The 13,212-nt window shown below is 38.9% G+C and overlaps 1 protein-coding gene across 4 annotated transcripts; it reads left to right on the top strand.

Annotated features, from left to right (window-relative positions):
- The first annotated feature begins 1,936 nt into the window (after window positions 1-1,936).
- On the top strand, window positions 1,937-12,204 carry TAF9B (TATA-box binding protein associated factor 9b). Of its 4 annotated transcripts, none has more exons than XM_084869754.1 (7): window positions 1,937-2,039; window positions 2,621-2,702; window positions 3,021-3,157; window positions 3,247-3,381; window positions 4,626-4,701; window positions 9,091-9,201; window positions 10,253-12,204. In XM_084869754.1, the coding sequence occupies exons 1-7, from the start codon at window positions 1,989-1,991 to the stop codon at window positions 10,414-10,416; spliced, it is 756 nt and encodes a 251-aa protein (XP_084725880.1). In that variant the 5' UTR covers window positions 1,937-1,988; the 3' UTR covers window positions 10,417-12,204. The 4 variants fall into 4 exon arrangements, with proteins under 4 accessions (XP_084725880.1, XP_084725881.1, XP_084725883.1 ...); XM_084869757.1 differs by lacking the exon at window positions 1,937-2,039 and adding an exon at window positions 2,107-2,502; XM_084869755.1 differs by lacking the exon at window positions 9,091-9,201.
- Window positions 12,205-13,212: the final 1,008 nt, after the last annotated feature.

Genomic DNA, 13,212 nt, shown 5'->3' with positions numbered 1-13,212 from the left:
GAGCAGTTAGGCATTGATCAGGCTGGCAGGGAAGCGGTTAGCAGGTGATCAGGCTGGCAGGCAGACAAGGAGTTGGGAGCCAGCAATTCCAGATTGTTAGAGGGATATCTGACTGCCGATTTAGGCCCGATCTCTGCGGGATCAGGCCTAAACTGGCAGTTGGACATTCCCCAAGGGATCCCAGATTGTAGAGGGTGCAGACTGGACTGAGAGACACCCCCCAGTGCACAAATTTCATGTACTGGCCTCTAGTATAAATAATAAACTGATAATATTATTTAACCAGCAATTATTACATTAAATACCAATGGATTAAGTGTTCCAATTAAAAGATATAGGATATTGCCGAGATCAGTTTGGCTCAGTGGACAGAGCATCGACTTGCAGACTGAAAGGTCCCAGGTTCGATTTTGGTCAAGGGCACGTATGTTGGTTGCAGGCACATCCCCAGTGGGGGGCGTGCAGGAGGCAGCTGATTGATGTTTCTCTCTCATCCATGTTTCTAACTCTCTTTCTCCCTTCCTCTCTGTAAAAAAAAAATCAATAAAATATATATTTTAAAAAAAGATATATGGTATTAACTAAATGGATTAAAAAAAACTAATTTACTTATATATGTTATCAACAAGGACCCACCTCAGGACAAAAGATACACATAGACTTAAAGTAAAGGATTGGGAAAAGATATTTCATACAAATAGAAATGAAAAACAGGTGGGTTAACAATACTTATATCAGACAGAGTAGATTTTTAAACAAAGGCTATAATAACAGACAAAGAAAAACTCCATGTGATGATAAAGGGATCAATCCAATGATAAATGCATACATCATTCAGATAAAAAATCAACCAATAAAAGTAGCCTTAAATGATCCCAGTCTAGATGGAGTCAGGTTTTTATTTTTATTTTTTTTTAAATATATATTTTATTGATTTTTCACAGAGGGGAAGAGAGAGGGATAGAGAGTTAGAAACATCAATGAGAGAATCATTGATCAGCTGCCTCTTGCACACCCCCTACTGGGGATGTGCCCGCAACCAAGGTACATGCCCTTGACCGGAATCGAACCCTGGACCTTTCAGTCCGCAGGCCGACGCTCTATCCACTGAGCCAAACCGGTCCCGGCTGGAGTCAGGTTTTTAAAAAACTCTGGGTGGGCTTTTTCTGGGGGGAGAATTCTCTGTGCAGGTCTGGATTCCGGGAAACTTTGGAGGGGAGAGACAATGGTCTTAGCAAGTGGAATGTGGTCTAAGCAAGTGGAACGTCCAATGTGAAGTGGCCTAAAGGTCAACTCCCAGGGGCGGGGGTATTCAATTCTTTGATCAGACCTAACATGAAAGTCACATCAGTAACACATAATTTTGTAGTAGAAGTATAGCGCGAGTAACATTTGGGATATACTTATGCTAAAAATGTAGTTGTTGATGTGCTATTCAAATTTGACCCGTGTTCTGCTTTTGACCTGACAATGCTACCACAGGGGCCAGTGGACGCAGGGCTCCTGCAGGGATCCCAAGGAAACTGAAGGGGCCAAAGTGGCAGCAGGGGGGGTGTGAGGAGAAGCCCCAGAAAAGACAAAATCGGCCCTTTTGGTGCGCTTTTGCAGAGAAGCCTGGCAAGAGGAGCTTCTCAGCTCTTCCAAGTGTTGGCCTGGGCGTTCTCCAGGAAGTTTTACCCGCACCTTCCGAGCCTACAGGCTCCCCATCATCCCCCTTGGGTAAGGTGACAAGACGTCCCGCTTTGGGCGGGACAGTCCCGATTTTATCGGGACTTTTTAAACGCCGCGGGACAAATTGTTAAAAATCGAGACTGTCCCGCCAAAAGCGGGACATCTGGTCACCTTACCCTTGGGGATGGGGAGCCAGCTGGGAGAAGACAGCCTGCAGAGCATCGCGGAAACCACGCCCGTCGCAGCCCCCGGGGGCGGAGCCTGAGCGCCAGCTCGCGTGCAGCGTTGCGTCCCCGGATGACGGACGGCATGAGAACATGGAGTCGGGCAAGATGGCGCCTGGCAAGAACGCTCCGCGAGACGCCTTGGTGAGTGCGAAAGACGAGAGGCGGGGCGCAAAGCTCGGCACAGCCAGGAACCTGGGAGGCAGGCCTGAGAATAGTCTGGCGTGCTGGCTTCCGCCCAACCTGGGCGGCCCAGAAGGAGGGGGATGGGGTTCTGGCCCCGGGGCGTCCTCCCGCCGCCTGGGAGCCCCGCCGGAGCGCGCCGGCCCGCAGCCAGGCTTTGGCTCGGGAACCTCGGTCCTCGCCACCTCCTCGTCTTGGCGAGCCCCGACTCTCGCGTCTGAAGCTCTGGTGTGAGCCAGCCTCCCCCATCGTCACATCGGAAAATGACAACCAGCTGGAGCCAGCCCTGCCCCCGCTGGGAAAACTAAACCTGGCCTTCTTCTCTCTTAGCGCCCCCGCTCCCCCCCAAAAAATACAAGTTTTCAGCAAAGAGGGTACTACGGCATTTGGTGTGTTCTTGACACTTGTGAAGAAAAGGAGGAGTGTAAGTTTGGAGGCCAGAGAACGGGGACCTTGTGTCATAAGTACAAACACTACATGGGTCCAGTCTTGATTTCTAACACCTACATTATGCATCTGGCATTACTTATTTGAATCCACAGGTGATGGCACAGATCCTGAAGGATATGGGAATTACAGAGTACGAACCAAGAGTTATAAACCAAATGTTGGAATTTGCTTTCCGTAAGTTAATAAAACACCAGAAATCTGCCTACTTTGTGAATTTGAAGATTGTTTGATTGTAAGGACGTTTTCAACTAAATTACTTTTAACAGTTAACATCATAGAATTCAGCCTAAAGCAGTAAAGAGAGCTCAAGATAAGGGGAAATGCTATTTATACTGAGATATATTTTTAATTGATCATAGAGATAGAACAATTAGATATTAAAAATAAAATGCATAAGCTAATTCAGAAATTAATGGAATCTTCTATTAAGAAAAGTGGCCATAAATATTAAGCTAGTTTCATGTGTAAGAAAATAATGTTTTGTTCTTAAAGGATATGTAACTACAATTCTGGACGATGCAAAAATTTATTCGAGCCACGCTAAGAAACCTAATGTTGATGCAGATGATGTGAGACTGGCAATCCAGTGTCGTGCTGATCAATCTTTTACCTCTCCTCCCCCAAGAGATGTGAGCAAACGTTTATTTAAAGTTAATTTGACTTACAGTTTTTTCATTGTAGTTAAAATAAGGCTTTTTTCTTTTTTCTTTTTTTTTAGTTTTTACTGGATATTGCAAGGCAGAAAAATCAAACCCCTTTACCTCTGATTAAGCCATATGCAGGACCCAGACTGCCACCTGACAGATACTGCTTAATATCTCCAAACTATAGGCTGAAGTCCTTAATTAAAAAGGTAAAAATTAGATAAGAGATCAACCGAAGGACTTGTATACATGCATATAAGTACAACCAATGGACACAAAACTTTGGGGTGGGAGGGTATGTACGGGAGGGGGGGGGCATTGGTATATGTACAAAAATAATAATTTAATAAATAATATATTATAAAAATAAATTAATTAAAAAAATAAAATTAAAATAAATAAATAAAAAGGCAAAAATTTAATTTTTAGTCAATTTAACTCTTTTAAAAGTTGAGTTGTATTAGGGGAATTTGTAAAAAGCAAGTAGATAATACAGTAAATTGAAAGCTAATTTTATTTACTAGGATTTTTTTTAACTTACTGCTTTGAAAACACCATGTCTGCAGTTAGCTACTATGTTAAAAAAAATTATATACATATGTAATCGAAGATTTTTAGAGCTAATAGGAGCTTCAGTGTTCCTCTAACCCCATGGTCGGCAAACTGCGGCTTGCGAGCCACATGCGGCTCTTTGGCCCTTTGAGTGTGGCTCTTCCACAAAATAACCACGGCCTGGGCGAGTCTATTTTGAAGAAGTGGCGTTAGAAGAAGTTTAAGTTTAAAAAATTTGGCTCTCAAAAGAAATTTCAATCGTTGTACTGTTGATACTTGGCTATGTTGACTAATGAGTTTGCCAACTACTGATCTAACCCAACTCTCATATTTCACATCAGTAAAGTGATCCTGAATTTATCTATGTAGTTAGTAGCAAAGCTAGGACTGATATTCAGGTCTCATAATTTCCAATCTTTCCACTTTACCATAGTTTTTTTTTTTTTTAGTGAAGCCTGATAATATACCATCAGGAATTGGACTTGCTTTCTGAAATATGACCCAAGGCTCTCCCACCACTGAAAAAGTTCTCCTCACATTGGGCTGCTTTTGATGTCTGAAATTCCACTATTTTAAGAGAGTTTATTTTTGGAGGTTTAGATGTTGACTAGTTAAGATAAGATTAAAAATTATAAGGAAGTTACCTATTATCCCCAAATAAGACTACCTTAAACCAAATACTATAATTATATATGTACATACATACATACATACATACATATGCATCCATTTATGAAAACCCTAGTTTTAATGTTAGATTTAGAACACCAATAGAACAAAAACAAGACATTCTTACCGTGGATTACCCATTAATAATTCAAATCAACAATCCTAATTTCATTCCTGGTAAGTTTAGGTGTCAAATGTGAACAACATTAAAACTAATTTGTTAAACCCTTAGGGATCTAACCAAGGAAGACTACTTCCACGGTTAAGTGTTGGTGCTGTTAATAGCAGACCTACCACTCCTACTATAGGTAAGTGAGAAGGGAAATGCCTGTTCTGGATGGTAAAGGAGTGCCTCAGCACTTGATTTTGAACTAGAAACCAAATCAAAAGGTGAGTCAGAAATTCCCATATGTGTGTTGCCATATTTACATTTACTCATCCTCTAGTAAAGCTATAGGTATATTTTATCAGATTTCAAAATGAGAAAGCCACAAATATCTGATCCCAAGTAAGTATAAATTTGGATATTACCCAACCTTGTGGTTGGTATAAACTCTAATACCAATAGTTTAAGCTGTGTTCTTTCTGCCTCCTATACACATGAAATTGCCAAATACACTCATAGCAGTTGCTAATTTATTATCAGAAATTAAAGAAATTTCTGAATAAATCGACAACAGAATGGTTAAAAAGAAAGTTTAAAAATGTACAAAAAGTGTTAAGGATATCAAAGGGGAAAAATTCTGTTTTAATACTAACCACTTCAAAAGTAGCATTGATTGTCCTATACCAGGGGTGGGGAATGTCCGGCCCATGGGTCATATAAGGCCTGAGAAATCATTTGGTCTGGCCCTGCCAAGACATTAGGGGTGAGTTAATTAAATGTTTGGCCAAATATAGCAGGCTGATTTGTTTGTTTGTTTGTTAATCCTCAACCAAGGATATTTTTCCATTGATTTTTAGAAAGAGTAGAAGGGGACAGACAGGGAAAAACATGGATGTGAGAGAGACATATAGATTGGTTTGCCTCCTGCATGATGGTGAGTTACAGGTACTTGACCAGAAATGAACCTGGGACCCTTTAGTCTGAGGGCTGATGCTCTATCCACTGAGCCAAACCGGTTAAGGCAACAGGCTGATTTTTAAATTGATAATTTTTTATAGTCCGTGAATGATGTTATAAATATCCAAGTGGCCCTTGGCAGAATTAAGGTTCCCCACCCCTGTATACTGACCCCTTCATCAGTGCCTTTATCTGTGCCCATCCATCATTCTTTGAACATTTCTTGCTTTCTGGCACAAGATGTTCCAAGGTCATCTTATATTTCTACCCCAGTCCTAGAATCAGCCATTTCTCCAAAGAGCTCTGGTTCCTTTTAGTGGAGAATGGTATTTATTTTACTATTAAATTTATTGGGGTGGCATTGGTCAACATGAATATATAGGCTTTAGGTGTAGGTTTCAATGTTACAGGATCTGTATATTGTGCCATGTGCTCACCACCCAAAGTCAAATCTCTTGTCACCTTATATTAGAACTCCCTTCTCCACCCACCTCCTTCCTTTGGCAACCACCACACTGTTGTTTGTGTTTACAAGTTTTGTTTTATACCACACATGAGTAAAATCACCTAGTTCTTAGTTTTTTATTATTGACTTATTTCACTTAGTATAATGTTCTCAAGCTGAGAAAGATATTTAATAGTAGCTGGGGGGTAGGGAGGTCAGTCGGGGAGGGGGGAAAGGAGACATATGTAAAACTTTAAACAATAAAAAAAGAAACCATTGGCATCTTCTTAATGTCATTGATTAGATAATAAGGAAATCCTATATAATAAAAGGCTACTATGCAACTAGAATAGCGGAACGACCAGTCACTATGACGCACACTGATCACCAGGGGGCAGACACTCAACGCAGGAGCCAGACTCATGGCTGGCGAGCATAGCTGCAGTGGCAGGAGCCTCACCCACCTCAGCAGCGGCGCTAAGGACCCCTTGGTGGACATCCCCCGAGGGGTCCTGGACTACAAGAGGGCACAGGCTGGGCTGAGGGGATCCCATACCTTTGTGAGCCCACCAGCCAATCAGGAGGGAGCATGCAAATTAACCCAACAAAGAAGGTGCAATAATTTGCATATGCAGATGCCAAGCAGCCAGGGGTGGGACGCAGGTGTTCCACACCACCCCAGCCGCTCTGGGCCTCTGGGCAGCATTGGTAGGAGGAAAGGCGGCTCCAGGCCCTGAGCGAAGGTGGTGCCAGCAGCCAGGGAAAGGAAGGCCCATTCTTGCCAAATCTTTGTGCATCTGGCCTCTAGTATAATAAATAATAGATTTAGATTTCCTGATTTCTGTTGTCCTAAATTTTTGCTGGATTTCTTTTACAAAGTATTTTCAGGAAAAAAAAATTCCTTTCTCTTTGATCAGTATTGTCTTTTGACTCTTAATGATTATAACTTGAGTCCTATAGATGTCATGTAGCTCTGGTATAAACACCATTTGATTTTTAAGTTGTGTAGATAATCTTCAGATTCTTAGGATATGAAGTTAAATTTCAGCATTTTCAAACCAGCCTTATATAGTATTACTTGTACACTTCTAACTTCATGTGAACTCTGAACAGAAATTTGAATATAAATTTGTGTAATGTTGGTCATATACTGTTCATCTGTAGTTTCATATTAAGTGAATACACTTTTTTATATTGATTTCAGAGAGGAAGGGAGAGGAGAAGGAGAGAGAGATAGAAGTATCGATGACAGAGAATCATCGATTGGCTGCCTCCTGCACGCCCTCCACCACCACCAGGGATTGAACCCATAACCTGGGCATGTGCCCCTGACCAGAATCGAACCCAGGACCCTTCAATCCATAGGCCGACACTCTATCGACTGAGCCAAACTGGGTATGGCTGCCCTTTTTTTTTTTTTTTTTTAAGTCTAAGCTGTGGTAATCATTTACATGTGTTTTTAGTAAGTTAACCTATTTTAGTTATCAGTTGTTGATTTTTATTCCTAGGTAGGTCACTTCTTGGCCTTTTTGCTATGATCAGTACTATAGTTTTGCCCGGCCGGTGTGGCTCAGAGGTTGAGTGTTGACCCAAGAACCAAGGGGCTTTGGGTTCATGTGGTCAGTGCACGTGGGCGGGTTGCAGGCTGGATCCCTAGTAGGGCATGCAGGAGGCAGCTGATTGATGTTTTTCTCTCATCAATGTTTTGTTCCTCTCTCTGAAATCACTAAAAACATATTTTAAAATAAAAGGTGCAATTTTTTAACTTTAAAATTTTTCCCAGTGAGTTTTATAATGCGTTCAGACCTAAGCAACTACTCTGTTGGAAATTTAAAGCCTAAATTCCATACTTACTTAAATGTTAACAATTCCTTATAGTAATGGCCAAAAAAACACCTACCTATTGTGAATTTTCTTGGCCAAATAAAACCTAAAATGACTGCTTCATTAAACTTCATCAAATTCTTTGAACCACTTTTTAATACATAAAAGAACTTGCTTAGATATGAAGATATAAAATTCTCACTTCCTGGGTTTGTAAGAGAAAGCACTAGAACCCAGATTTCTGTGTACTTTTGGGCTTTCTTCCCCCATCAAGGCTTTCTTCTGCTTTGTCCATGGAGATCATGACAGTTGTAGGGGTTTTTTTTTTCAGTGATCGTTGTATTATAGTTTTTCAAATAACTATCCCTGGACAGGTTGGTTCCAGAGGAAAGGGATATATGGAAAACCTTGCATCCCCAAGGGAAAAACTAAGAACATACATGTTTCCAAAACTGCATTTTATGACATTAGTTTACATACTGAGTCTTTGAGTCTTGGAAATTCATTCATTAAGCAAACATTTGTTGAGTGCCTGTTAGGAGCAAGGCACAAAAGCCGTGTGCTCACAGGATGAAAAAAGTTAGCAGAGGGTTGTACTTGAGGGAACAATATTAGACACTAATATTAAGGCTCCTGTAACATATTAAGGGAATTTCAGAGGATTTTACCTTGGATTAAAGGGTTGAATTAAAATGAGAGGTGTTGGACATGGTTATCTCCAAGATCTTTATATTTAAAAAAATCTGAATATAAAAAATAATTTTTTTTTTTTTGCCTGAGAACCCCAAAGGGTATATTTGATAGGCATTTGTTAGATGTGTGTTGATTTAACTTCATGGGCATAATAGACTTCTAGTTTTCAGCAAATGACAAAAATAAAAAGTGCCATATAAGGTAATTAATAGAAAATGTGGGTCATTATTCTGCTCGCTTATTTAAACACTCAATTTTATCATTCCCTGTCACTATTTGAAGAGCTTTACATGGATTATTTCATTTCAATTCTTACAGAATCCTATTAAATAGGTACTGTTGTCCCCATTTGATGGATGAAAAAAAAGAGAGGTACAAAAAGATTAAGTAACTTGCCCAAGCATACTCAGTAGGTGATAAAAGCCTGGATTCAAACACAAGCAGGTGGACTCCAGAACCTACATCTTTACCACTGCACTATCCTGAAGTTTTAGCAACTAAAATATTGAGTTTGTAAACACCTTTGAAGTTACTTGACTCTTACTTCTAATGATATTTTTACCTTTTATCACTTCCCTTTGCTTTGAAGGTAGTTTCTGGTAAGCTAAGGAGGGCAGAATATGAACCTTTATAAGTCATCTAACTAACATAGTCTGTTAATTACAACTACAGCAACCCCACAAACAGTGTCTGTTACAAATAAAGTTGTACCTCCAGTATCAGTGACAAGCCAAAGATTTACGGTGCAGATTCCACCTTCTCAGTTCACACCTGTCAAACCAGGTAACGTCATGGGTGGAGAAGGGAGGGGAGTGGTGTGAGTGGTTCTTTTAAAATATTTTTTTCTGAATTTAAAATTTCTGAATAATTGGAACAGCTTGTGTTCCTATAGCAAGAGTTGTTTAAATATCATAACAAGGTGGCAGTAATGCTGCAAATCTTCAAGGGGGTCTATGAACCCACTAAAATTATAATATATGAAATTTTAAGTATATATAACATTTGGGGGTTAGGGAGAATATTCAGTGTGACCATCAGATCTCAAAAAACACTGTGAACTAAAATCAGGGCCTACAAATCTAAGGCAGCTTCAGGAGAAAGCACTTGGGGTTCAAGCTCAAGAAAATGATACAACTGAGTGTAACATCAAAAGAAAAGTGTGCCTTTACTCACTTCATGGAAGGAGACATATAAAGTTGGAATAATATAAGTAAAATTCTGTTATAGTACAGTTTATTAATACACATGCTTAGATTCACATATTAAACTTAACCACACACAGTAAGCTATGTATATAAAATATTGGCCTATGAGGAAAGCAAGATTCCTTACCTTGAACATATATAGTGTGTACCATGATGAATCCAATGCACTGCTTCCCATGACTAAGTACTAAGTAAAGTTTTAGGTAGTTAAAAGTTAAAAAAAAACTAACAGAAAACCTTTAACCTTATACTAGATACTAATTTAGGTATTTAACATTTAATTCAGCCTGGCTGGTATGGCTCAGTGGTTGAGCATCGCACATGCCCAGGTGTGGGCTCAATCCAAAGTATGGGGCGTGCAGGAGGCAGCCAATCAATGATTCTCATCATTAATGTTTCTATCTCCCTTCCTTTCTGAAATCAATACAAATATATTTAAAATAAATAAAATTTAATTCAACTTTTAATGCAATATAATTATAATTATCTGAGTTTCTTCTATGTAGTTGCACTTCATGCTACTGAAATTATTAGAATTACACTGAACTCTGTTGAATACTTTTTACCATTTGTTTCTGATCCTGGGTAATTAATTCATCGTTTGGGGATGTTTTCTCCTCTGTTTACAGTTCCTGCAACAACTACAGTTCAAAATGTTTTGATTAATCCTTCAATGATGGGACCAAAAAATATTCTTATTACCACCAACATGGTTTCATCACAGAACACAGCCAGTGAATCAAACCCATTGAAGAGAAAACATGAAGATGATGATGACAGTGATATTCTGTAAGGAAATAATCTAGATGCATTTCAGATGCATAGTTGATTTTGAGCCCAATATACTGAACTAGAACATTCTAGATCTTCTCAAGTTTTATCTTGGAAAACAGACAGCTGCAGTATTTTTCATATTTATGTAAACTGTTAGATTTAAGTAAGGCTGCCAGTATTTTTTTCATTAGGCTTCAAGTAGAAAAAGTTAAGCAATTATTTAATAGTTTCACTAATGTTGAGTCCTACAATTCTGTTTTTGGAAGCAGTTTCCTGCCATGTATCACTGACAATAGCACTTAAGTTTCAGTTTCTGTGGCCTGATCAGTGAACTGATCTTTACAGCATAATTTCTAACCTATATTCAAGTACTACTTTCTTTTGTAAAATAGCCACTTTTATTGTCACCTACTTTTATAAATAGTTCTCTCAACTTAGTAAATACTTTGGAGAGGATGGATTTAAGATTCTAAATCCAGTTTTGAATGTATTTGTTTCTTGGTGTTCCCTAACCTCCTACCTTCTCAACCCTGTTTCTAGATCCCATTCATTTTCTGCACCATCTCCTCCCCATAGGCTTAAGTTTCTCCCTATTGCTCTTAAATTTAAAAAGCCAAAACTGGAATTTTAAAAAGATCATTCCTAATAATACACTTCAGTACCATTTTCATATATTTAAAACCTGTTTTATATGCCTGCTGTTCTACAGTTCACTTTAAATTCGATGTTTCCATTTGCCTTTTCTCTCTATACCAGAGCAATTTGTTATCCTTTGCCTTTTATGCCCATTGAGCTTTACTCTCTTTTTGATAGGTAGTTTATATTCAGTCTAATTTTCCAAGTTGATAACTCCACCATATTTCACATTTCTAAATTTAACATAGGTGATGCTATAGCTTAAAAAAGTATATTTACACTGGACCTAGGCAAAACCACTAAAGAGCAAGTATTTTCTTCCTTTTTACCACATGCATACATGCTTTGATCACTACTGCTTGAACCTTCCTCCTATTGGTATAATTCAGATCATTTCTTCTATTGATAGTTTGTTGCTGAGGATGTCACACTTAAGATGGGATCACAACTGAAAGTGTTCTAACGGTTTTCCTTCCCGTAGAATTAGTGATGTGAACTATACTTAGATACACTCTGCTGAAATTTCCCAATAATTTTACTAAATACCTTTCCCTTTTTATACACATCTAAAAACCTTACTGGGAAAGATTGCTAAGCTTTCAAAAATATAAACAGGTTTGTGCAGTTTCTGTTTAAGTAAGTTTGACGTATTCAACATATGATTACTTTTACAAAATTTCCGGTAATGAATTTTCATATTTGAGGATTTTCAAAATTTAAAACACAAACAAGTTTTATCTGAGGATGCCGTTTGATAGAGAATTACTCCAGTAACAGGGAAGAAATGTCTTATTTTGAGTGTTTTTGGATGTTAGGAAAAGGTGGTATCAAACTTATAAAAACAGATATGATCAAGATCATAGGAGAGAAATGTTCATTATATATATAACATAAGAAGTCGTTTCTTGAGTGTTCTCAGGGAGGCAGCATGTCAAAAGGCCTAAGTTTTAGTCCTGGCTCCATCCTTTACCAACTGTGTGACCTTATTTTACCTGAGCCTGGTTCTCCTCACTAGTAATAGGAAAATAACACTGACCCTGCCTACCTCACAGAGATGCTGTGAGGGTTAATTGATATATGTGAAAGTTCTTTCAAAGTGTAAAGTGTTATGTAATTAATAAATTGTTAACGTATTTGTTCCAAGATTATTAATAAAAACTTGTTTCATTTATCTTTCTTTTTTGACTTACGAGCATCATCCTGTACACCAAGCGATTAGGGGTTTTGATTCCAGGTCAGGGCACATACCCCAGCTGCAGGTTCCATCCCTGGGGCAAGTCAGGGGACAACCGATTGATGTTTCTCACATCAATGTTTCTCTTTCTCTCTAAAATCGATAAATGCATATCCTTGGGTGAGGATTTTTAATAAAAGATACAAGGAAGATGAACAAGGCCCAGTAATTCTGAGGACCAAAAAGCAATTAAGACTTAATAGATGAATTAATTCTAAATCAAGGAACTATTCGTTTTTATTTAGAACCCACATGACTCTAAAGAGTGAAGCAAAATAAAAGTGAAATAGAGGTTTAAACCTGTTAAAATAAAATGCTGTCTTTGGTGGAAATTCATACATGTAATTGATTGTTCATTCACTTACTGGGTCAGCCAGTGGGTGGATTGCTCTTTGAGGCAAAGACCACTTTATCTTGCAGATAACCCTTCCCCAACTATCTCCACCTAATCTAGCTTTAAGAATGACTCAAGCCGAAACCGGTTTGGCTCAGCAGTAGAGCGTCAGTCTGCAGACTGAAAGGTCCCAGGTTCAATTCCGGTCAAGGGCATGTACGTTGGTTGTGGGCACGTCCCCGGTGGGGGGTGTGCAGGAGGCAGCTGGTTGATGTTTCTCATCGACGTTTCTAGCTCTCTATCTCTCTCTCCTTTCCTCTCTGTAAAAAATCAATAAAATATATATATATTTTTTTAAAATGACTCAAGGCAGCTCTTGTCCCCCAGCTTCTAGGTGATTTTTTAAGATGTACTGATGGTAATTGGGGTGAGGACATTATTATCCCAAGTTCATTAGGAAATAAGTGTCTTTTATCAGAGTATGCATATAGGAATACAGCCAGCATGTGGGAGAATGGAAGATATAATGCACACTGTGATCTAAAGTCCAGAGTGCAGGGAAGCTAAGTACTCAAAAGATAAGGAAGAAAACACTAATCAGAAGAGCAAGT

The sequence above is a fragment of the Pipistrellus hanaki genome (assembly GCF_964339955.1).
Source record: "Pipistrellus hanaki genome assembly, chromosome: X".
Lineage (NCBI taxonomy): Eukaryota > Metazoa > Chordata > Mammalia > Chiroptera > Vespertilionidae > Pipistrellus > Pipistrellus hanaki.
This window is presented reverse-complemented; position numbering and strand designations above follow the sequence as displayed.